General features: G+C 44.2%; 2 protein-coding genes across 4 annotated transcripts in view; one reads left to right on the forward strand and one right to left on the reverse strand.

Annotated features, from left to right (window-relative positions):
* Positions 1-896: 896 nt before the first annotated feature.
* On the reverse strand, positions 897-14,267 carry TSTD2 (thiosulfate sulfurtransferase like domain containing 2). The gene is made up of 8 exons (XM_035310839.1): positions 13,903-14,267; positions 12,884-12,992; positions 10,290-10,415; positions 8,580-8,685; positions 6,312-6,430; positions 5,075-5,233; positions 4,005-4,143; positions 897-2,678 (listed from the first exon to the last, which is right to left on the reverse strand). Exons 1-8 carry the CDS (start codon positions 14,265-14,267, stop codon positions 2,419-2,421), a joined length of 1,383 nt encoding a protein of 460 aa, XP_035166730.1. The 3' UTR covers positions 897-2,418.
* NCBP1 (nuclear cap binding protein subunit 1) overlaps positions 14,250-21,995 on the forward strand; it is a 32,312-nt gene continuing 24,566 nt past the window's right edge. The window contains exons 1-9 of one of the 3 annotated variants that reach the window (XM_035310835.1): positions 14,250-14,301; positions 14,477-14,528; positions 14,644-14,729; positions 14,967-15,067; positions 16,329-16,485; positions 18,483-18,590; positions 19,119-19,240; positions 19,703-19,772; positions 21,441-21,656. In XM_035310835.1, coding sequence (XP_035166726.1) covers positions 14,486-14,528; positions 14,644-14,729; positions 14,967-15,067; positions 16,329-16,485; positions 18,483-18,590; positions 19,119-19,240; positions 19,703-19,772; positions 21,441-21,656 — 903 coding nt within the window. In that variant the 5' untranslated portion in view covers positions 14,250-14,301; positions 14,477-14,485. The other 2 variants (XM_035310836.1, XM_035310834.1) reach the window with 2 other exon arrangements.

A 21,995-nucleotide genomic window follows, 5' to 3' on the forward strand; every position in this document is an offset into this window, starting at 1 on the left:
TTGTACAGCAATAGAGCTACAAAATGGTGATGTTTAGGGGCAAATGGATCCCTGTTTTGTCCTAGCAGCTCTCTGGGAAAGGGGAAAAAGCCATGCGGTGACTTACTGGTACCAATTTCACAAAATCCAGAAGCTGCTCATGGGACGACTTGCAAGCGACGAACGACACACCTTACCCTCCCCTTCACCTCCCCATGGCAGAGGGAACCTCTCTGGACCTCCATCTGTACTTCTCTAACTCCTCCCCACTCATGCCTTAGTGCACAAGGATCAGAGGAGGTCCTGTGACCCCCCTCTGCCTCTGAGGTAGGATATCCTGGTGCCAGGAGCTCTCAGGGCTGTACCTTGCAGCCACATCTCCCAGGTGGCAGACAGATAGCTGGTTTTCAGCACTTACTGCTGCAGAATTAAGCACCACCGACATAGAAATGGAGTGTGTTTGTGCGGTACTTTAAAAACTATGACGGAAGCACTAAGGGTTGTTTATCATCATAGCAGATTCAGAAGCTTTTATATAAAACAGTCTGCCCTGCCTCATTCTGTACTGAGAACTGATACACAAACAGCCTTCCACAGGGACTACAGCGTTCCAGATTTGCAGACAAACTATATTATAAAATCTGGTTCTTTTTCACTTAATACCTGACAGAAAGAGAGACTAGCATGCAAGTTTGAGGACTGCCATCAGTGCTCTAGACCAAGCCTGCATGTAGAGCTTGTGTATTTTCCCACTGATATTCCAGGCCTCAAAACAAGCACAGAATGGCCAGCAAAACTTGCAAGGTGAGATGCCAGGAGACTACAGGTCCTGCTTCGACTTCTGATTGCTACTGGTAGGAATTTTCCAATTTCCTCTCTAGCATGGGTTGCAGCATACAGAATCACTATTTTTTTCTATTCTGGAATGATTCCCCAGGTAAACACTTAAGTTTCAAAGTCCTGCTTCACAAAATGAGCTGTCACAAGGACTGTTACCGCTGAATTCAGGGCAGCAGTGCTGAAGTACTTTGCTGTGCTCTGGCTGCAATAGAGCCAGTGCCCCTGTCTTTAAGCGGCCAGTCAAGACACCAATGTGGCCACGCTGAATTCACAGCACTGTGGGAGAGGGTTACAGTCTGTATGAAAGTAACACTGCCCTAACTGCCACTAAGCAACTATAGAAACCTGAGTAAACGTGCTTTTTTCTTGCTTTTCGAAGAAGTTGCTGGTTTAAAACACAAAACGAAAACTAAAACCACCAGTAACTGAAATTGATTTCCTAATGACTTAGTACCAAGAACGAGTGTAAGCTTCAAAGACATTTTTCAGTCGTGACACATCTTCTGCGTTACTAATAAAACCTTCCTGCACATTCCGCAGCATCAGGCACACTAAGCACCAGGCAGAGAAGTACTCTGAGCTTCTATGCTGTGGGATCCCTTCAAAGTCCAAGACAGTTTCTCCACTAATAGGAGCCGAAAATTGCATAAACATCTCTCAGCTTTTGAAAAATTCAACCCATGTTTACAAAGCAGAAATTCTCCCCAGATCTTGGGTAATTTAACTCGGATAAGGAATCTGGCCTTATGGCTGTTGCTGACATTTCCACACTTCAGCATCACTACCAGTGCCATCGCTGGCATTTTGACAGTCTCCATGCTCCCCTCTCTGTGGGTCTCAGTTCCAACATGCTTCAAGCTGTTTTCTTTTCTCTAGTGCGAGCAGAGCTGGATAGTTCATGTACTGACAAACTGAGGGAAGCAGTTCCTAGGCGGATGGAAGTGTCAAAATGAGAATTACCTTTGCTGTTCAACCCACAGGTCATACACAATGACTCCTTCCACCAGGTTTATGCTGGAGTCTAGTCTGTGACTCAGGCAACTACCCCTTGCTTCTTTCTCACTGGTGTAAAGAAAGAGATGCACGCATATGGCATGTACATGGGAATACCTTCAGCTCTAGACTGGTCACATAACCAGAAACCAATAAATCTGCAGTCTTCATCATGCTAGCACTAGCTATTGAAGCAAATGCATGATTAATGGAGCAGCCAGACAGATCCACCTCCAGGCAGGAAGAACAGAATGGATTTTTGTTGTTGTTGTTTGTTTGTTTGTTTTTTGGTTTCAGTTTCTTTAGAATTGTGAGCAGCTGTGTCCCATCACATTCTCTGCTGCAAAATCCCCATGGTAGAGGCCCTGCTACAAGACTGTACCAAGAAAGAGGAATCCTGTAGCACCTGTGATAGATAGGTTGGGCACTCCGGTAATTTACACTCAAGTATTGCACAGTTTTTCAGGACTTAAAAGGCGGGTTATAAACAAGATTTTCAAAGCCAACAGATTTTTGTGACTTCCAAACCTAGCTGAGTAGCAGACAGGGATCGGGTTTTAGAAGCCCTTTGCATTAGCACAATGTCAGATTAACTAATGAAACAGCTTAAACTTTTCCTGCATCCAGCGTCCCTTGTGAGATATGTTCAACAGGTACCCTTGGCCTTCTCTTTGTACATTCGCACTCCTCCTTAAGTGTCTCTCCTGAAGCCCTTGAAGTCACCTCGAGCTCCTTCTCTTGACACATTGGGCAACAAGCTGTAAGACCTTTATTTCGACAACTCGGACACGTCAGGACGAGCTGCCGGCAGTGCTGGCTGGAACAAAGTTTGTACTGGTCCCACAGCGTCCCACAGTATCTGCATGCTGAAGGAAGGAGGAAAAAAAACACGTTAACACCCACATTGTCCCATCTGTTCCCCTTGCAGAGGGTTTTCTGTGGCACCAGGAGGCTGAAATCTCATTTAAGTGGCTATCCATTTGACTTCCAGGTATTTTATTCCTGCTTCAGCTTGATATTCTAGAACATAGTTCATTTCTGAACTTCTGATTTTGATGTAAAAAACTTGAGACAGCTGTCTCTCCAGACAAAGTGCTTGCTACTGCTTCCTCTAGCTCAGATCAGACAAATCTGACAGAGCAGATCTCTGCTGCCAGCAGCACCGTAAAGAACCACATGCTGGTGGAAAGGAGCCCAGTACCTAGGAACGTTGCCTGCTAATGAAAGGGATGCCATGGGACTCCTTCCACCTGAAAGCAGTGGCATATGGGGTGTCACTTGCAGTCCTAGCAGAGTCCTTCCACAACATCAGACAGGTTTTGACCCTTTAACAAAAGGCTTTCTGCCCATTTCAGCTGCACCATTGAGAAGGTGCCTACTACAACACTTCCCCTTGAAGCTTCTGTAGAAAATGGCCGTGATATACCCAGAGCGTGTTCTGTTGCTACACTAAGCCAGGAACTTTCAAGATGAGTATGGTAAAATGCAGAGGAGTGGGAGGTTACCCTGAGAAAGTTACCCACTCTGAGAAAAAACAGCACTGCATCCAAAAAAAAAGCTAGAGCCAAGTTCCTTCTATTTGTACCTAGCAACAAAGATGACAACAGGCATTTCATTTGAAATAGCTGAAGAGTGACCCCAGCCAGGAGACCAGACAATGTTCTTAACAACTTAAAACTACAGGTCACTGAAATTCTACAGGCTGCAGAAGCTATTGAAGCATAAAAACAACCAACTGCTGCAGAGCATAGTGCCTCCACATTCCCACTGCCTGTCAGTCAATGCTGACGTTCTTAGACCTCTGGAACAGAGACCAGCTGACACCAGGAGAACTCTGTAACGCTGTGGTTACTTGGCCAACCACAGTCTGATCACCTCTGTGTGCAACAAGTGGGTACCAACAGCAGCGTGTGACATTCCCGCAGCTGCTGGTGGTTCACAGCTGCAACTGTTCTGCAGGGGAGGCTTCATTTTACTCACCCAGCTTTAGGGAACTCTGTTTAGTGCCCCCTTTTGTGTGTCAAAACCATGATTAGAGCTGATTATCATCATGAACAGTGACAGTACTAACAGATCAAAGTGAGTACGAGAATGAAATACACAGACCAGTCTGTCCCCCCCGTTCTACACATCTCTGTGGAAAACTCTGCCATAACTTCCCAGCATTTTGCACTCACATTATCTAGTCTTACCTGAGATGACATCTTCATTGGAACAAATGGAGAAACGATCATCAAATACAAACAGCTTCCCCCTGTAGAATCCATCCGGAAACTCTTCCAGGTACTTGTGAATTCCACCTTTTAGCTGGTACACCTCTTTGCACACTGCCTGTTTCAAGCACAACAGCAGAAACGCTGAAGGAGATGGCAGCAGTGGAACTGTGACAGAGCTACCAAAGCAAATTTGGAAATGACACCATGGGTCACAAAAAAGAAGCAGTTTCTCAGTGACCATCAGATGGCAGCAGGTGTGCCCACAAATCTAGTCAGTGCCACTGGGTGGCTCTCAAAATGCTGGCTTGTTGACAAAAGCCTAATGGAGCAGTTGATAGTACAGTCAATAAAAGGCTGGTAACCACCTCGGCTGAGGGAGGTTTGCTGCACCACAGATTAAACACTTTTGAACCTCTGTGAACCACTGCTGCTTCTGTTTTTCTTTTTTTTGTGTGTGTGTATGTGTTGAACTGTTAACAGGAGCAGAAATTCTCAAGGTTCGTATTCGTGCGGCAGAGAAAGAACCAAGGTTTACATCTTAGGAGAATGTGCATGTGTGCTGCCCCCTTTCTCCTTAAGGTAGGGATGGAAGACACAATTAGAACAATAAAATTTGTGCAGGATTTAAGTCCAGGACACTGGGAAATCACTGATTTGATGACTTTCCTCACATGAAATGCTCAAGCGCTGCAGTAATGAGCACAGAGCATAACCTAGATAGAGCTCGTGGAAACACAGCAGAATGCTCTCAAACCCTCCTCAAACACCATTACAATGGTTGAGGCACTTACAAATAAATACCTCTTCTCAGTGAATGGTTTACTTCTTTCAGAGCAATCACTGCTGTGACTGCAGTCCATGCACATCACGCTGAGCTGCAATAAGCAATCCTTGTCCTTGACAGGCAGCATAAAGCAAATGTGAGACACCCTTCTCCCCACACTGAGCACCTTATGCTCAGTAAGAATTTAACAACAAAAGAGAAGACAGTCACCCTCACAGCAGTCTCAACTCCCGACACTTGTGCCCTCAGAATGACATTTCACCTTGCTCCGTAGGTAAGCAGAGCCTCTTTCACAGCGAATGCCTCCCGTGCAGTACATCAGGACGCGCTTGTTTTTAAAAAGCTCCAGGTTTTCATCGACATAGCTGGGAAAATAGCTGAACTTCCTGATGTCTGGAGCCAGACAGCCCTGGAAGTGTCCCTGCAATAACAACAGATGGGCATGTGAGTGGTTATACGCTGTCTTACATGGCAGGGTCTACGCCTCAGGCTACAGGAAGTAAGAAACTGTGGGGCCAGGACAACTGGGTCACTGCACACACCCAACAATGCAGTACTTTTTTTTTTTCCTAGGAAGAAAAGCTGAGAGAGCTGGGGCTGTTCAGCCTGAAGAAGGCAGCCCCTGGGAGACCTCACTGCAGCTTTTCAATACTTACAAGGGGCTTATAAAAAAGATGGAGAATAACTTTTTGCTCAGACAGTGGTAGGACAAGGGGGAATGGTTTTAAACTGCAAGAAGGGAGATTTAGATTGGATGTTAGGAGGAAGTTCTTCACTGAGAAGGTAGTGAGGCACTGGAACAGGCTGACCAGAGAGGCTGTGGATGCTCGATCCCTGGAGGTGTTCAAGGCCAGGTTGGATGGGGCCCTGGACAACTTGGTGTGGTGGGTGGCATCCTACCCATGGCAGGGGGCTTGGAACTGGGGGACTTTTAAGGTCCCTTCCAACCCAAACCGTTCTATGGTTCTGTGATTCTTTAGGCTGCTCCTCAACTACATTTATGCAACAAAATAGCTGCTAAAATCTACAAGAAAGTTCTGGACACACTTCTCATTCAAGCACGGAGCTATTTTATCCTCTCCTGTTAGAGAGGATAAACTACAGCAGTGCAGGAGAGCTGGTACATGGGAAATGGAAGGACAGGATGCCCTCACTCTTCTTGGCATATGGGGCAGTGCAAAAATGCTAGAACATGTCCCTATAAATTACATTATTTTTACTTTGAACAGTAAAGTTCTCACTGCTCTTGTTCTATGGGCTGCTTTGTTTTCTTCCTGCCCCAAGCTGTAAAAGCACCCTGCCAGGCAGGATCCGTACTGGGTTGCTCCACAGGATTGTGCAGGGTCCTCCACTGCTTCTGTCTAATAGCCATTGCTAAAATAACGTGGTACTGTTTCAGTCAATGTGATCTCTCCTCCTGAGTAAAGGTACACCCCTACGACGTGAACTGCTTCCTTCAGCACCTGTAACACTACAAGAAGCAAGCAAACAACACTTACTATTTTACTTTCATAGAAGTTCCTGCAATCCAGCAAGATGGTATCGCTTTGTCCTTGACTGGCCTGAGACAGATACTGTTCTACTTCTCTATGAAATTCCTGAGGGGATAAATGGATTCCTTTAGAAAAAAAAAATAAAAATAAAGACAGAGATAAAGAAGTTGTGAGAATCAGAACTACAATATGTTATATATGATCTCTCACTGATTCAGAATCTCCTCAAATTTCTAACGTAAAAGATATTTTTTTTTCCTGCAACTATTCTGAGTTTGCATCCCAACTCAACCACCTAAATTTATCTGTGTTCAGCTTCTATTGGTGAATGAATGAAAACACAACACCGTTCCAGCTGTTCCACATGACAGAAGAAGCAGCAGACAGTTGCCTGTCTGTATGACCTTTGTTTTGTTCCCCTGGCAACTCTTACAACCACAAAAAAACAGTGTAATATGTTTTCTTCCACTTGGCTCATCTTTCATTATATTTGGATGGGCAGAACCCTACAGAGACACAACTTTTTCACTGATATTAATCCCTTTTGAACAAAATGGAAAATTTCCGTGAGCATGTACTACTAGCAATACAACCTGAACTTACTTTCAGTTTCTCAACTTTAAGGTTGCTCAGGACTCCCAGCTGACTGGAAAACAAAGTCTCCTCCACCAAAATCCCCTACTTATAGGAATCTGCCAGCAACAGAACTTCTTGACAGAAAAAAAAAATGTCCAGAACTGCTCAGCTAATTGTTATTTGTAGAGCTACTGCCTACTGTCCATGTGTATAGTAATACAAGTACAATTTAGGACAGCTCATAGAAGTTTTATGAACTATGATCACAGCAAGAGAGGGAGATCTGGACAGCAGATCTCCCTCTGCTCCCCCTTCTCCGCCAAGTGACTAAAGAGACCCAACCTATACACTGCTTTAGAAAAAGAGAAAGGGGTGATGAAAAACAATCACTCCGGGGCTAACAAAGCCAGGTATCCCCAGCTGGGAGGGACAGACTCTAAACAATCATTTACATGTTCACAAGGGCAGGTATCCATTCCTGGGAGGGATGGGCTCCTTAAGAAGCTTGTTAACTGCTGTAATGGCAAGAAGGAATCAGACATGAATAATGTGAATAACATGACGACATGGAGAGATGGCTCTTGGCATAGCCCACAGGAGTTTTACATCCAGTATTATCTTAGCTCAGAAGTGGGGAGTTGAAACAATCAGATCGTTAGTGTTTACTTGAAAGGAACGTTCTTTTATTTGGGATAAACTTCACAGCCAGACTTCTCAAACTTTTAACATTATTAACTGTTTTTAATTTTAAAATTAATTTAATTTAAAATTTAATTTAATTTAAAAATTAATTTTAAAATTAAAAGTTAATTTTAACTTCTAGTAAGTTTATTAACACGTTACCATCTACGTAAGTGTCCTCATAGCAGGTGCATAGCTACATACTTCTTACTGGGCTTAATCCATACTAAGCAGCTATAGGCAGCAGAAAACAAACGCTGCTTGTGCCAGGGGCTGGTGTGATCCTGATACAAAACCTGGTTCTGCTTTACTGTGATAGGAGCATGGCTGTTAACTTCAACAGAGAAAGTCAGGTCTGCAGTCCCTAGCATAGGAATGTGCATATAAGTACTCAAGTGTAAGCTTCAGCAGGATTCTGGCACCTTATAAAAAAAAGTTAAGCTCTCTGCCTCCACAGCACGAGAATCCACTGGATCCACAAGACTCTACAGAAAACTCTTCCTATACAACGTGGTTCTTACAGCAGGCTGATGGAGCATTTGAGCTCTTTATACCTACCATTTTGAGCAAGCAGTCTCAAGCACCTACAGAATACTTATAACAAATACTCTCATGCTTTGAAGTGTCTTTCCCAATCATCACATGTAATCTCACCTTACATCTGCCTTTAGCAGGTGTCCAGAGACATTCCCTGACTAAAAAACAAAGTATTTGCTTACTCCAGAACAGCTTGAAGTCATTTGAACTATTACAATTTGCTACATAAAGGACAGTTAACTCTCAGCTTTCTGAAGCAGCTAAGCACTTAGCATAACAAAAACTGGGCCAGCAAATTCCCTACGCCAGTAACTTCTGACTTCCAGTACGGGATCAATTTCTGTATCTTCTTCAGATGCTTTCTCTATCTACTGTGTCCTGGCCACTGTACAGAAGGAAGCGTTTCTTGGTGAAGATACTTTATTCTTCACTTTCCTCTCAATGCGGTGAGAGGTTTTGTTTTTCAGGAAATCAACTTACCAGTTTCTTTATAAGAGACTTTTTTTGGATCAATGCCCATAGGTACAATTTCTTTAAACACTCCAACTCGAAGGTCTGGGAAACAGTGAGCTCCTCCTGCACTTCTCTAGGAAATTAAGCACAGAAATAATCCGACACAATTGCCAGGTGTCAAGATCAAAAACATCCACTCATTGCAATTTCCACTGTAATCTGAAAATATCTTGGTGTCTGGGAGAAAGATCCTGCCAATATCCACATTCTGAATCTAGAGGGTTAGGGAGTGGTCCCGTCCTGCAACCCAACAGAAAGATGTCCTAGTCCCAGTGAGTACCCAGCAGGTGAGACAGGCACCACTTGGCATGAAATACAGAATCACCACGGAGTCGTAAGGCTGAGAAAGCTGTTCTTAGTCAGAAACAACGTCACTAACATCTGTCATGAGAAGGTCAGTGCCACTACTGAGCATGCTGACCCTGGCAGGCAGGTTACACAAATAACCTCTTTTCAGTGGTGGATCATGCTGATCATCCCCTGCACTTCTCTTCAGCTTATGACTCCCCAGCGCAAGCACAGCGCAGCACTATCCTAGCTCTCACAGCAATCAGTTCACAGCAACTACAGAGACCACTGAAAATTTTAACAACCTCAGTCCCAATTTTCATTCCTCTGTCCCCCTCTCCTCTTGGCACAGGAACCTGAAACGCTCACTTACTTGGCTATACTGCATGCAGAGGAACCAAGAGACAAAAAATACCACCACATGCTAATGCAAGAGCATTGGTGCACAGAGAGGTAATGCAAGGCTGGAGATTTTGCCAAAGTAAAATTCCATCCCCACTTTGTTTTTGCAACTGCGCATCACTGTAACTAAAAGGTCAGATTTATCCTTGAAATTCATCCAAACACAACACACAACTGAAGAGCTAAGACTGAATCAGCACTGCAGTTCTATGTGAGATTTGAGTGTCACGAGCTTCACTAACTCCCTTTGATTTAGTTATTTGAGGACAAAATGGTACTCCCTGCAAATAAGAACTGTGTGGAAAAGAAAGTGGTAGTAAAAGCAGCAGCTTTCCTTTCTCACAGAGAAAGTATGTACAGTGACGGGGCAGCAAAAGCCCACCAGAGCACCACGTGGTGCCAGCTACAGCTGCCACCACCACCACAATCAACAAAAGTGTTCAGGCTCAGGCAGAAGTCAGCACCCCACCCTCCCTCTGGTCAGGCACTGACTGGAGTAGGGAAGAAGCTCTTTGACTCTGCCTGCGTATTTTTTTTCTAAAACACATCCAGTTCATGGAACTGACAGTGGACAGCATCGGGACATCAAAGCCTGCAAGAAACCTAAACCAGTAGGCTTCTAGGTGAGGATCTCCTGTCAGCGTGAAGAAGAGAGTGGGGGAATATTTTGCATGGAGTAGTGTAAGCTGTGATGCCTACATTTTTGGCAGTCCAGTCAGAGTAAATGCCTGTTGAAGAACAGTGGAGCAGAAGTGCGTTCCCTCCCTCACCTCTGTGCAGCCCGCATGACTGCATCTGCTGCCACCACTGCCCACAACAACAGCTTGCACAAGCAGTTACCTAAACAAAGTTAGTTTAGGAGTTTACCAGTGTAGGCAGAGCAGAACTACTAGAGCAAAAGCGTACTAACAAAAAGCAGTGTGCTCATTTCTCAAACATTACATGTCCTGCATTAACAATGTCTGCGTAGAAATTACTTTTTTATACCTTGAAATCATCTTGACACAAAATGTCTTTGAACAGAGGCTGGGAAAGCATAACTTCAATGTAGAGACTGGTAGCTACTTTGCTTCCACCAACTGTTCCATTGATTCCTTCTGAAGCAACTCGTACCTAGAAGGCAAGAGGAGAAGCTGGGGCTAAGGTTTAGTAACAGCAGAAACAGATCATGGTAAAACGAGCAAAATACGACTGGGTGACAAAAGGCAGACACAGAAGCAGGTTCTGAAAAGAGACTACTGATGAAGGAGGGAAGGAAAATAGTTATAGTAAAGTTGAGCAGAAAGAACATAGTAAAACAAAAACTGAAATAAAAATCCAGTAATTGCTTTTGATTAAAAAGCTTCTAAAATGGCTTAATTTCAGAAGACTGACATCAAGAGAGTCAGGTAAGCTTGAGCAATAAAATGATAACTGGTTAACAAACAAATCCTGCAGTCAGAATTAAAATCCCCACTGAAGTCTGCTTCAGGAACAATGGGACGCGCTCAATGATAAAAGGAAAATGTGGATACGCATAATATGGCATGCAATATTAAATGTCACTGTGAGTCATTTTACCTACAGCACTGACGTAAATGAAGAAAAACTCTGAGGTGGTGAAAAAAGACTGAATACAAAAGTGGAAAAAAAAGTGCTTGAAAAGGCAACTGCTAAACCTGATTTGGAAAAGAAAAAAAAATGGAAAAAAAAACAAGGGGGAAAAAAAGAAACAAACTGAACCACCAGACAAGATACCTGATCAAAAACAAAAAGCTAACGCGTCAGGATATTTCAGCCCCAGACTGTGCAGATGTAGAATAGGGACGGTGTGTTCCTTTCATTCCTTCTGATCAAGTAAGGCTGGGTTTGTACAATGCAGAGCTTTGCATGCAGGTCTGTAGAATCTGTTCTGTTTTAAACAGCAGCAGCTCTGGGAAAATTGTCAGAGACGAGACGCAAATCTGTTAGCTGAGTTAGAGTGCTGTGAGAAATTTCTGTTCCCACTCCTGAGATACAGAAAACGAAGAACGAGAAAACGAAGCACAGGGAGTAATAAAAACTTTGGGAAGGAAACAAAAAATACAACAATGCTTTGATGGTACAGTCCATCTTGGTTGAGTCTTCTGTATTTCTGTGTATGAAATGGCCCCAGGTTGTGCCGGGGAGATTTAGGCTGGCTATTAGGAAAACTGTCTTCAGTGAAAGGGTTGTGAGGCTATGCAACGGGCTGCCCAGGGAAGCGGTTGAGTCACCATCCATGGAGGTATTCAAAAGACGTTTAGATGTGGTGCTTAAGGACCTGGTTTAGTGGAGGACTAGGCAGTGCTAGGTTAGCAGTCGGACTTGATGATCTTAGAGGTCTTTTCCAACCTAAATAGCTATGATCCTGCACCAGAGCATACAGACACTGTCCATACAATAATTTCTATGAAGCTAGGCCAGAAGGAGCTGACATCAATGTTCAGATTTTTTTAAAAAAAAAAAAGTCAGTACAGGAAGCAAAGGACTAAAAAGAAAGTAAGAAACAAAAAACACAGTAGGCGTTAAGAAAAAAGAATTGGAAGTATAAACTCCAAATAGGAGGAAATGGGGCAGATATCCTCTGCAGAGATTCAGACCAAGAGAGGGAAGACATCTGCCAGTATCAGTAGTGCAGACAGGTAGCTCCAGTGTACCCACACAGTTAATTACAGGGTGCAGAGGCTGGTCTCCTACCACTGGCATTGAAAGAAAAAGGCTACTCAGAAAGACAAGTCACAGATAAAAGTAGCGTCCTGCTCAGAGCTGTCCTCTTGGAAATCTTCCTCCCCACAGATAGCCAAGGAACATCAGCTTTGTGAGCCTGAACCTCGCCCCCACCCACAGCCTCCAGAAGCCAGCTGGACTCTTTATTCTAGCCTCCAAGGAATGAAAAGAACAAAGATGCTGTGCAGGAACCAGCACTGATACCCTGTGGCGTTACCTAAGCTGCCAGCTGCTCCCTTCTCACTCCTGACAGCGTGGGTTACAGCTGGGTGCAGTAACTCTGCCTGTAAGCCCGCTGTACCTCAAGGAGGCAGCAACACACCACGCAGCCGGGCTGCGCTGCGCTGCACGAGCAGCCTGGCCTTCGGGATGTGCTGCACAGGCTGAGCTCCACCTGACAACGCAGGAGCCCACAGCCAGCTCCCTCCCACAGTCCCACAGCAGTGACTGTGGCATCCGTGTGCCCTCGGCTTTGTGTGATAGCTCATCCAGAAGTTCTCACGTGAGCATCCTTTTTGTTTGACAGCAGGAATGATGGCTGGATTTCTCTTCCTGTTAAAAAACTCTGCAGCAGTTTGAATGACCAGAACGGGTTAACCCTTCCCCAGACAGCAGGTGCACAACTCATGCTTCTCAGCATCAAAAGGGATGTAAGATTACCTGTAGTTTCTTTTTCTCTGCAGCTTTAGCTTTAATAAACAGCCTTCTAAGTGATACTTTGCAGAGTCTGAGTGCTTATCTTAATGGAATTGTAACAGACGAAACAGTCAAGAAACAGTCAAGGACCCACATGCCACATCATCCTGCACTAAAAAAGACAACGTATGGAATACAACCATTGCTTAAAACCTTACCTTGCCAGTGAGATGCAGGTGCTCGCACAGCGCCTTTTGCCAAGCACAGAGTTTCTCTGGATCCCTCACCTCACAGTAGCAGTAATACAGAAGTACTTCTCCCGCCTTGCTGCCCATAGCATGGCAAAGATGAACAAACAGGAAAAGGATGTTAGAGTCAGAAGCTCAAAAATATGTTTTATTAGCATTAACTTTCCAAAAAGCGGGAAATTTTCTTCTGGTGGATGTGGTGGGGAGAAAACAAAACTTTGAGGGGTTAGCACAGCAGGGTTTGATTCATTTCCAAGAGAAAGAATATGGACTACGGGAAGCTCCTACATTCGTTGGGACTAGTCACAAAGTGAACTTACCTGTGCAGCACGGGACATCTCTGCCAGTAGCCTACTGAAATTTCCCTCAACAGATAAGCTACAAAAACGCCTGCTTCGTTGTTGTTGTTGTTGTTTTTCTGGGCCCACAACTGTCTCATTAAGTGCTTAAACTTGCAAGCTTGCACACCAAATATTCAAGCTATTTAAAGAAAAAAACTGAAGTTTTCGGAGAGATTGCATGTGCCTGCATTCTGAGCAGCAAGAGCTGAATTCTCTATCAGAAAAAAAATGTGAATCTAGTTATTCAAAAGTAATGAACGCTTACATATTGTGGATGTCTGGTGAGAAAGGCCCTGTGCAGGGCATCTCCTGATGTTCTAATCCTTCCTACTGCTGTCTTTCCTTGCCGACAAGCCCGAGCTGTCAAACATGTGAAGACACAGCTCTGACAGCTTGCTCCCACAAAGTTACAATGGGAAAGAACACTGCGGTGTGCCTACCCGTGTGCTGGCACCGCAATATTTTGTGGAGGTGCGAGGGGAACTGGAAGCGAGCTGAAGCGAGACAAGTGACGGCAGGGACACACAGGCACACACAGCTGTTGGCTTGAAGAGGGACGTGGAGGTGGTGTTCGGCGACCGGGGGCTGTCAGAAAACCCCTCCCGCGGCCGGCAGCTGGGCCAGGGCCGCCCCGCGGCCGCTCCTTACCTCTCCAGCTCCCCGGGGCCGAGGTGCCGGGTGTCGGGCAGCTCCTCGCACACCTCCGCGCCGCGCTCGGGCCCCGCTGCCCCTCGCTGCGCCTCGCCCTGCACCTGCCCGTGCCCCTGCCCGTGCCCGCGGGGCGGCGGCCGCAGCTCGGCGCCGTGCTGGGTGCCCACATGCCTGTGGATACCGCCGCGCTCGCGGAACGTCTGCCGGCAGCACCGCCACCACACGGCGCCCGCGGTGGCCGCCGGCACCTCCCTCGCCTTGACGAAGGCGGAGAAGGCCGCCCTGAGGGCCGACGCCCGCTGCTTCCTCGCCCCGCCGCCCCCTACCCCGGGCCCCGCCGGCGCCGCCTCGCCCGGCGCCATCTTGCCGCCGCCCCCTCCCCCTCCCCCTCCCCCTCCCTCTCCCTCTCCTCCTCCTCCCCCCCCTCCCGGGCCGCCGGAAGTGCTCCCGCGGCACGCCCCGCCCCGGAAGCGGAGGTGCGGGCAGGGCGGAAGCGGGCGGTGCGAGGCCGCGCGCTCACGTCGGTCCCGCGCGGCGCGTCCCGGAGCGGCCCCCAGCCCTCCCCTCAGCCCCTCACGACATGTCGCGACGGCGGCACAGCGACGACAGCGACGACAGCGATGGTGAGCGGCCGGCACCCTTCCCCCCCCCCTTTCCCCCCCCCCCCCTTACCCTCCCGGTAACCGTTTTAACGGCTGTAACGGTTTTTAACGGTAACGCCCCCGTGTGTCGGAGCAGGGCAGCCCCACAAGCGGCGGAGGACGTCCGAGCCATCCGAGATCGAGGAGAGGCTGGAGTCGCTCATCTGCAGGGTGGGCGAGAAGGTAAAGGCGGACACGGTGACCGTGGTGAGGGAACGGGGCTCGGAGGGGCGCTGCGGCAGCGCTGTGTGAGGCGTTGGTTAAGTAACTAGTGTAATTAGACGCGTGGCCGGGCCCCGCACGCAGCCCCTGGGGTAAGGGGTGCTTCCGTCCTGCTCCATCGCCCTCCGCGTGAGGGCCCGGGGCTGGCTCGTGTTGCCTGACGATAATGGGACTGTGTTTTTATTTCTCGTTCCTTAGAGTAATTCGTCCTTGGAGAGCAACTTGGAGGGCCTAGCTGGCGTTTTGGAAGCAGATCTACCAAACTACAAAAGCAAGATACTGAGGATTCTGTGTACTGTGTACGTATGCAGAAGGCATGGGGGTTGGGAAGATGCTGTTTTGCTCTGTGCTAAAGGCATAAGTTCTCATTTAAGGTGGTTTGAATGCCAACAATAACTATCAGGTCTTAAACACAGTCGTAACAGAATTTGTTTCCTTACAAACAAAGCAAATAAAGGGATAAGCTTGTCAAGTACACAACATAACTCAAGGAAAATAACTCTTAATAGTGCTTTCACTTGAAACATATTCAGGGCTTAAAGCAGATGAAAGAACCTGGGAGCTGCTCTTCAGCAGCAACATAAGTAGGGCAACACTGGGTGATAACCTGTTTCCCAACAAAATACTAAAAAGCACCAAAGCTGTTGGCTGCTAATACTTATTTCCTCTCACTGTGCTCTCTTCTTGCTGCTGGTTCCTCTCCTCTGGCAATGCGATGCCCCTGTCTTCTTAAGCCCGTTCTCTGGAGGTGGAGAGCTGGGAATGTGGAAGAGCTGCCAGCAGGCTCTCCCTGGCTGACAGCACTCCTCTGTCTCCCAGCAAGGAGCAGAAGCAGCGCTGGCCTGTGTCGGGTCACTGGAGATGGGGCTGAGGGAGGGGTACCACATGGCCTACAGTAGCATACGAGAGCAGTACGAAGGAAGAGCTTGGTGAGGAAGCAGAATGTTCAAGCAGTGACTTACATTATAGTTTTGTAGGTGCTTTAAATCTATTTTGTAGGAATGTTTGCTGTTTTTTCCCTATAGCATTATAACACACCTTTTAAAATAAAGGGTTAGCCTACAGACGTACAAAATATGGTTGAGGGAAATCATTTCTTTATAGTAGGACCCAGGCTTTTCTGTTTCTTCCCTCTGCTGTCCCTAAATCAACTACTTTGACAAGAGGAACTTGGGATCAAAGTTAAGAGTGTAAAATGTGTACATCTCTTGTACAGTCTTGCTGTTTACCCTAAATTATGAACTTAAAACAATATCTTAAGTCTTTGCGTAAATTCTGTCACGTTATTTGGCGATCTCTGCAGAATGCTTAGCATTAGAAATAGATGTCTTAAACGTTGTCAAAAGTGATGTCTGCCTTTCTAAGTGACTGTAATTCTGAAAAAGAGATTGCCTGGAAAGCATTAACCACAGGACAGGACTAAAGATTCTGCTAGCACTTTTTCTTATTTCCACCTGAAACAAGTTTAACTTACTATAAGCAAATTCTGAGCTGCTGCGCAGTTGCCACTTGGCACATGATGAATAAACTTCTAACACCATGTTTCTTTTTCTGTGTCAGTGCACGTCTGTTACCAGAAAAGCTTACTGTTTACACGACACTAGTTGGGTTGCTGAATGCCAGAAACTACAACTTCGGTGGGGAATTTGTAGAAGCCATGATTCGTCAGCTTAAAGAATGTCTGAAAGTCAATATGTACAATGAAGCTGTCCATTTAGTAAGTTGTTCTTTATTTATGTTGTTTTACATTTTCCCTCATCCTTTTTTTTTTTCTCTTCCCTTTCACATTTTTTGCTCCAGAACACCTTTCTGCGTGTATTACATTCTTTTCTGGCATCAACACCTAGTGCACTATAGATATACCCAGAGGAAACGTCTGTTACGTGAGAAGTATTTCCTTCCAAAAGGGAGAAAAGTCATGTTAAGGTTGCAAAACTGACTTCCGACTGTATATTTTCCCGATGACAAATTAACTTGCAGTAAGCAGAGCTTGCTCCCCCTAACCGTAACCTTTTCACTTCTTTCCAGTGAAACACAGAAGGTGCATGGAATCATGCTTTTTTTTATTTAAAGGTGTATGTTTTTCTTGTGGCTCCCATGGAGAGGGGAAGAAAGTTTTGTTCTTAACAGTTGATTGATGGCTATTACCAGGGCTGCGTTTTCCTTCTGATAAAGAGGGGTAAAAATCAAGCAGACAGGTTTGTATGCTGTCTTCCTTTGAAAACACTTACTTGCTCAGCTCTCACTGCTTGTAGATGTGGTCTGCAAAAAAATTATTAGAACTTCAGTGATGTCTGATTTAGAAGGCCAGTGGCAAGCTCTTGTGCTTCATTTGAAGCCCACAGGGGAAAATTAAAATTCTGGTATTTTAGTATATTTTGTGAAGTGACTGCTCTGAGCAGTGGGACTTTTTTTGCTAATAAAATCGTCATTAGAACTTTGAATGTTGCTTTTCATTAGAACTTGCTTTCAGCTTCGCCTTCTCTGGTCGTGTTTACTTACAAATGCCCTGTGAGGGAATGACAACTAAGATAGTGGCAGTGGAAAGCTGTCCTCAGCTTTGCCAAAGACTTTTCAAATACTGTTCAGTGCAATAAATACCTGGGAAGTAAGAGTTTGTTACTCTCATCTGTTGCAGTTGTTCTTCGAGTACTGCAGTGTGCTTAGCTCAAATTGCTTCCTCAAGACTTCTTTGCAGTGATTTGCCTTCAAAAAAAAATGTTTTGTCTGTGTGTGGTGTTTTTTGACTACTTTTTTGTGAGTACACCATTAAGAAAAAATAAACCTTTAAGGAAAAAAAAAAAAAAGTGAGGTTGTCATTACTAGCACTGAATTTCAGCCTATATTGTTAAGATTATGGTCATACCGTGAGAGCTTGGGTCATACCAGGAACTTGTTTAAGTTTGAAGGGGGGATACAAGTATCTCAAAAGATTGGTGAAGAGAAAAAAATGCAGTAAACCCTTCCCCAGGTAGGTCCCATCATAACCTGTAGCACTGCTGTGCCCTAGATGTTTTCTACCCAAATTGCTGTTTCTGTCTGGATTTCTTAATAGTGCGCAGCCAGATCAAGGGCATATTTTGGCATGGAGAATTTTTTCTTTTCAGGCAGTTAAGGCCATTTGATTCCCAGCATGCCATCCATTTATCGTCTTTCTGAAACCTGAAAATAACAGCACTTTGCCTAGGCTGTGTAACTATATTTACGAACAAACAGCTAGAAATTCAACATGTATGAAAGACTTGAGTAAATGGTGTACAGATTTCAACCCTGCTCTTTTGGCACACCTGGACTCCTGAAGCAATGGATCAATCCGCCTTCAGCATTTTAGAAGTTCAGTTCTTTTTCCTGTTTCTGTAATTTTAGTGATCTTTTGCATGTAGAGAAGAGAGAAGTGTGGGTTCTTTTTTTCTGTAGCATCAGTTTGCACGCATTTAAATGCATGTTGGTGTTTCCTACCATTTCTTAATCAGGAATATCGTCTTTGTGATGTTAATGCAGTGGCACAGACTACAGACATAACAATGTTAGGCAGTGATTCTGTTACTTGTTCTTTGGAGTTGACCGGTGCGTTTGTACACAGTGCAGTGTTTCTGCCTTCCTTATACTTAACGAATACTGTATGTTTAATGTTTTTGTTGTTGTTCAAGTAATGTTTATTCATGTGCAGTCAGTTAAAATATATTCATGTAAAACATTTTTGGTCTTTTTTAGGTTCGTTTTCTATCTGACCTTGTGAACTGTCACGTAATAGCTGCACCTTCAATGGTAGCTATGTTTGAGAACTTTGTGAGTGTGACACAAGAGGAAGATGTACCCCAAGTAAGCAAAAGATCCATAGGCTTCTCTAGGCCTGTTTTCGTGGGCAGTGTTACTGGATCATCACTTCTATACTTAAGCTTGAAACAGGGAAGTTTTAAGAGATAGCAACCTAAATGGACTCATGAGTAGAAGTTGCCTCTGGTGCTTAGAAAATACGTGCATATGGTGAGAAAGTATGGGCCTTTATATTGAGGTATCTGAACCAAATTCTTTTTACTTTACCTTGGCAACTGCGTACTGCCTGGCTAGTTCTGCCAAGCTTGTTTACAGTGTGATATAGATAATCTGTAGAAGGACTGTGAAGGTGGTAAGTTTTCCAAGTCTCCCTGTCATGGTTCAAGTTAAAAATCATACATTCCAAGAACACGTTTTTTTAATGGTTTGCCAGTCCAGTCTAACTGCTGATCTTTATGTTCCCACAAAACAATAGTTTTGGTAATGTTTTAGTTTAAATTAAAATGGAATGTATGTATGAAAACTTACAGAGCTTAATTGTAGGCTTAGGTTTCAGAATTCTCCTTCTTGTAGGTACGATGTGACTGGTACATGTTTGCATTTCTGTCATCTTTGCCTTGGGTTGGAAAGGAGTTATATGAGAAAAAGGATGCTGAGATGGATCGCCTCTTGTCTCAGACAGAAAGCTATCTGAAGTAAGTTATAAACCATTAAAATAATCCTTAAGTTACTTATTCAAGCATGAATTAATAGCTTTGATTATTCATATAAAAATGCTATCAAGTCTTACGTCTGAGTCATTTGGGAAGGGAACATTGAAAAATAGAACAGAAGGATAGGTTTTGTTTCTAATTCGAAAAGGTTTTTTTATATTGTCTAGTGCTAGGGTATGATGAAGGTCTTCCCAACTCACATTCAACTGTGATGTGAATACGGATAGGTTACTTTAGTGTTTTGCAGTTTTTGTCCAGATGGTTCAAGTTAAAATTGCTGTTGAGGTGTGATAGTAGAGGTATTTTAAATAATCACAAACCTTCTTTTGTGTACTATAGACTTCATCAGCTGAAGAGACTAAGTGGTAGTACAGTCAGTCACACACAAAAAATGCTGTCCTAAATTAGCCTTTAATAATTAAGTTTTCTGTTCCGTGTAAACAGACGCCGCCAGAAGATTCATGTACCCATGCTTCAGGTTTGGACTGCTGATAAACCACATCCACAAGAAGAGGTGAATGGTTTTTACTTTACATTCTTTCAGAAAGTTTGAAAAACAATTTTTACCTGAAGCGTCCTTTAATCAGAACTATAAAATTAAGAGGTATCTCTAAAAGTATGTATGCTTTGAATTATCTCCTGTTTGTCATTATTTCTGAGAAGTCCCAGATAAGGAGTTCTCTTTTAAGTCTTGGACCGAAGCATAAGGTTTTATGGGGTGAGTAGGAGACAGCTGACAAGTCCCTGACTAAATGTTATTAAATGAAGAATGGTTGTAGGCTGTAGTATTCTTTTTGGACGTACATGTACAGGGCTTCTTACTAAAAGGTCCTTTATGACAAGCAGGGTGGAATTACTTACTCATCTCTTACTGTTTTCCCCCTGCAAGAAATAAACCTTTCAAGTGGCTTTGCTTCCTCCAGGAAGCACTAAACAAATATGTAGAAGCTGTATGCAGCAGTTACTGTGTCATCTTTCACAATTAAACTTAAAAACACTAGATGGAAGAGGTGACATCTGGCTAGCTTGGGTAGAATTTGCCGTTTTCTGATTTTTTTTCTATTTTCTTTTTTTTCTTCATCCCTTGAGTTTGAGGATAATTTTCCTAGGAAAGCAATGAAAATTAGGTTGATTTTCTGAGAATTTTTGGAACTTGAGCATTTTTGTACATTTTGTTCACTGTTCTGATTTAGTCAGATGTCTATTTTTAAATTCCCAGTCTTAACAATTACCTTGTTAGTCATAATTTGAAGAAATGGTCTTTCTGATCATGATTGATATGTCAACGTGAGTGTTCTGCCTACCCAATATCTAGATTTCCTTACTTAGTTCAATAAAGAAGAGATTAGCAGAGTGCATTTGAGACCGGCTGTTACCCAGCGTACTGTAAACATTACTATTCACTTTAGGTGCCCTTATTAGTTATGTTTCCATTTCATAGTGTGATGATTTCAGTAAATGCAAAGCACTTACATATGAAAACGCTTCTTGCACTGGTTATACCTTGAAACTTGTGTTCAGTAAGGCCATAGACTGTAGCGGCTTGTGGCCTCCAGAGTTCCTGGACCGCTCTTACCAGGAGTGTAGAAAGCAACTAAACAAGGCAAACTGTTGTACAGGTAGGTCCGTGCCACCTCTGGGAGAGCATTGAGACTCAAATTGCATTGAAAATCATAGCAAAGGTATTTTAATCTTTGGTACTGTTACATTTGTTTTGAACATGGAGTAGCTGGTAGCTTTGATTGCTCTGGGAACAGCATGGCAATCATACAGGATGTCTCTTCAATTTTGGCATTGATGATATTACATCTCTCTTAGTTACCACTAGTGAGCGCTGACCAAAGTGGCTCTGTAGTCTTGCTGATAGTTTCAGTCTTGTTGCTGTAGTCTTGTTCTCATGCTCTCCTGGGCTGCCTTTTACTGTTCAAAAACATATCAGTGTTTAAGTTTTGCTAACAAAATATTGTGTGGAATTACGAACAGCTCTGGTGATTAGAGTTCCTAAATTACTTCGTGGTTTACTGAATCAGCAGATCCTGCAATAAGCGGTTAAAGCAACTGTTTATTTTTTTCTGAATGCAATGCAGAATTTAAGACATAAATTTCTGATTGTTCCACGAGCTGCAAGCTTTGTTACTCATTCAGCACATCTGATGTTTCTCTTTTTTTTTTTTTCCTTCAGTATTTAGATTGCCTTTGGTCTCAGATTCAGAAGTTGAAAAAAGACCGCTGGCAAGAGCGACACATTCTGAGGCCCTACTTGGCTTTTGATAGCATTCTTTGTGAAGCACTGCAACACAATCTGCCTCCGTTCACTCCTCCGCCTCACACTGAAGATTCAGTGTATCCGATGCCAAGGGTTATTTTTAGGATGTTTGACTACACAGATGACCCTGAGGTATGTGAGTCCTGTGGAGGAGCTGATTTTACAGTTAGGTTCATGGGGCAATACTGGTCAAAACGTGATGTCCCCTCTCCCAGGATGGTTAGCGGCTTTAAGACTAGTAGTGATTATACTTCATTGTGTCTGCAGAAATTAACTAGATGACCATGTTACTCCACTAAGGAAGTCTGGGAATGAGATTTTTGATGCTTTGATTCAGAATGGCAGGGGTGAATAAATTATGTCTGTAGTAAAACTACATTCACAGATGCAGCATTTCCTTCCATAATGTTGGTGACTTGGATCTTTTTTCAATTTAGATGTTCATTGCAGTGTTTAAAAGGCTATTGTTTA

This window comes from Oxyura jamaicensis, chromosome Z (genome assembly GCF_011077185.1).
Source record: "Oxyura jamaicensis isolate SHBP4307 breed ruddy duck chromosome Z, BPBGC_Ojam_1.0, whole genome shotgun sequence".
Classification (NCBI taxonomy): Eukaryota; Metazoa; Chordata; class Aves; order Anseriformes; family Anatidae; genus Oxyura; species Oxyura jamaicensis.

What these genes read in the sequence shown, in the direction of transcription:
- TSTD2 (XM_035310839.1), bottom strand. Translation starts at nt 14,267, where the DNA reads ATGGCGCCGGGCGAGGCGGCGCCGGCGGGGCCCGGGGTAGGGGGCGGC. An exon ending in ACCTGCATCTCACTGGCAAG is followed by an intron (nt 10,416 to 12,883) that starts GTAAGGTTTTAA and finishes CTTGCCTTCTAG; the next exon opens with GTACGAGTTGCTTCAGAAGG. An exon ending in AGTCTCTTATAAAGAAACTG is followed by an intron (nt 6,431 to 8,579) that starts GTAAGTTGATTT and finishes TTTTTTCTAAAG; the next exon opens with GAATCCATTTATCCCCTCAG.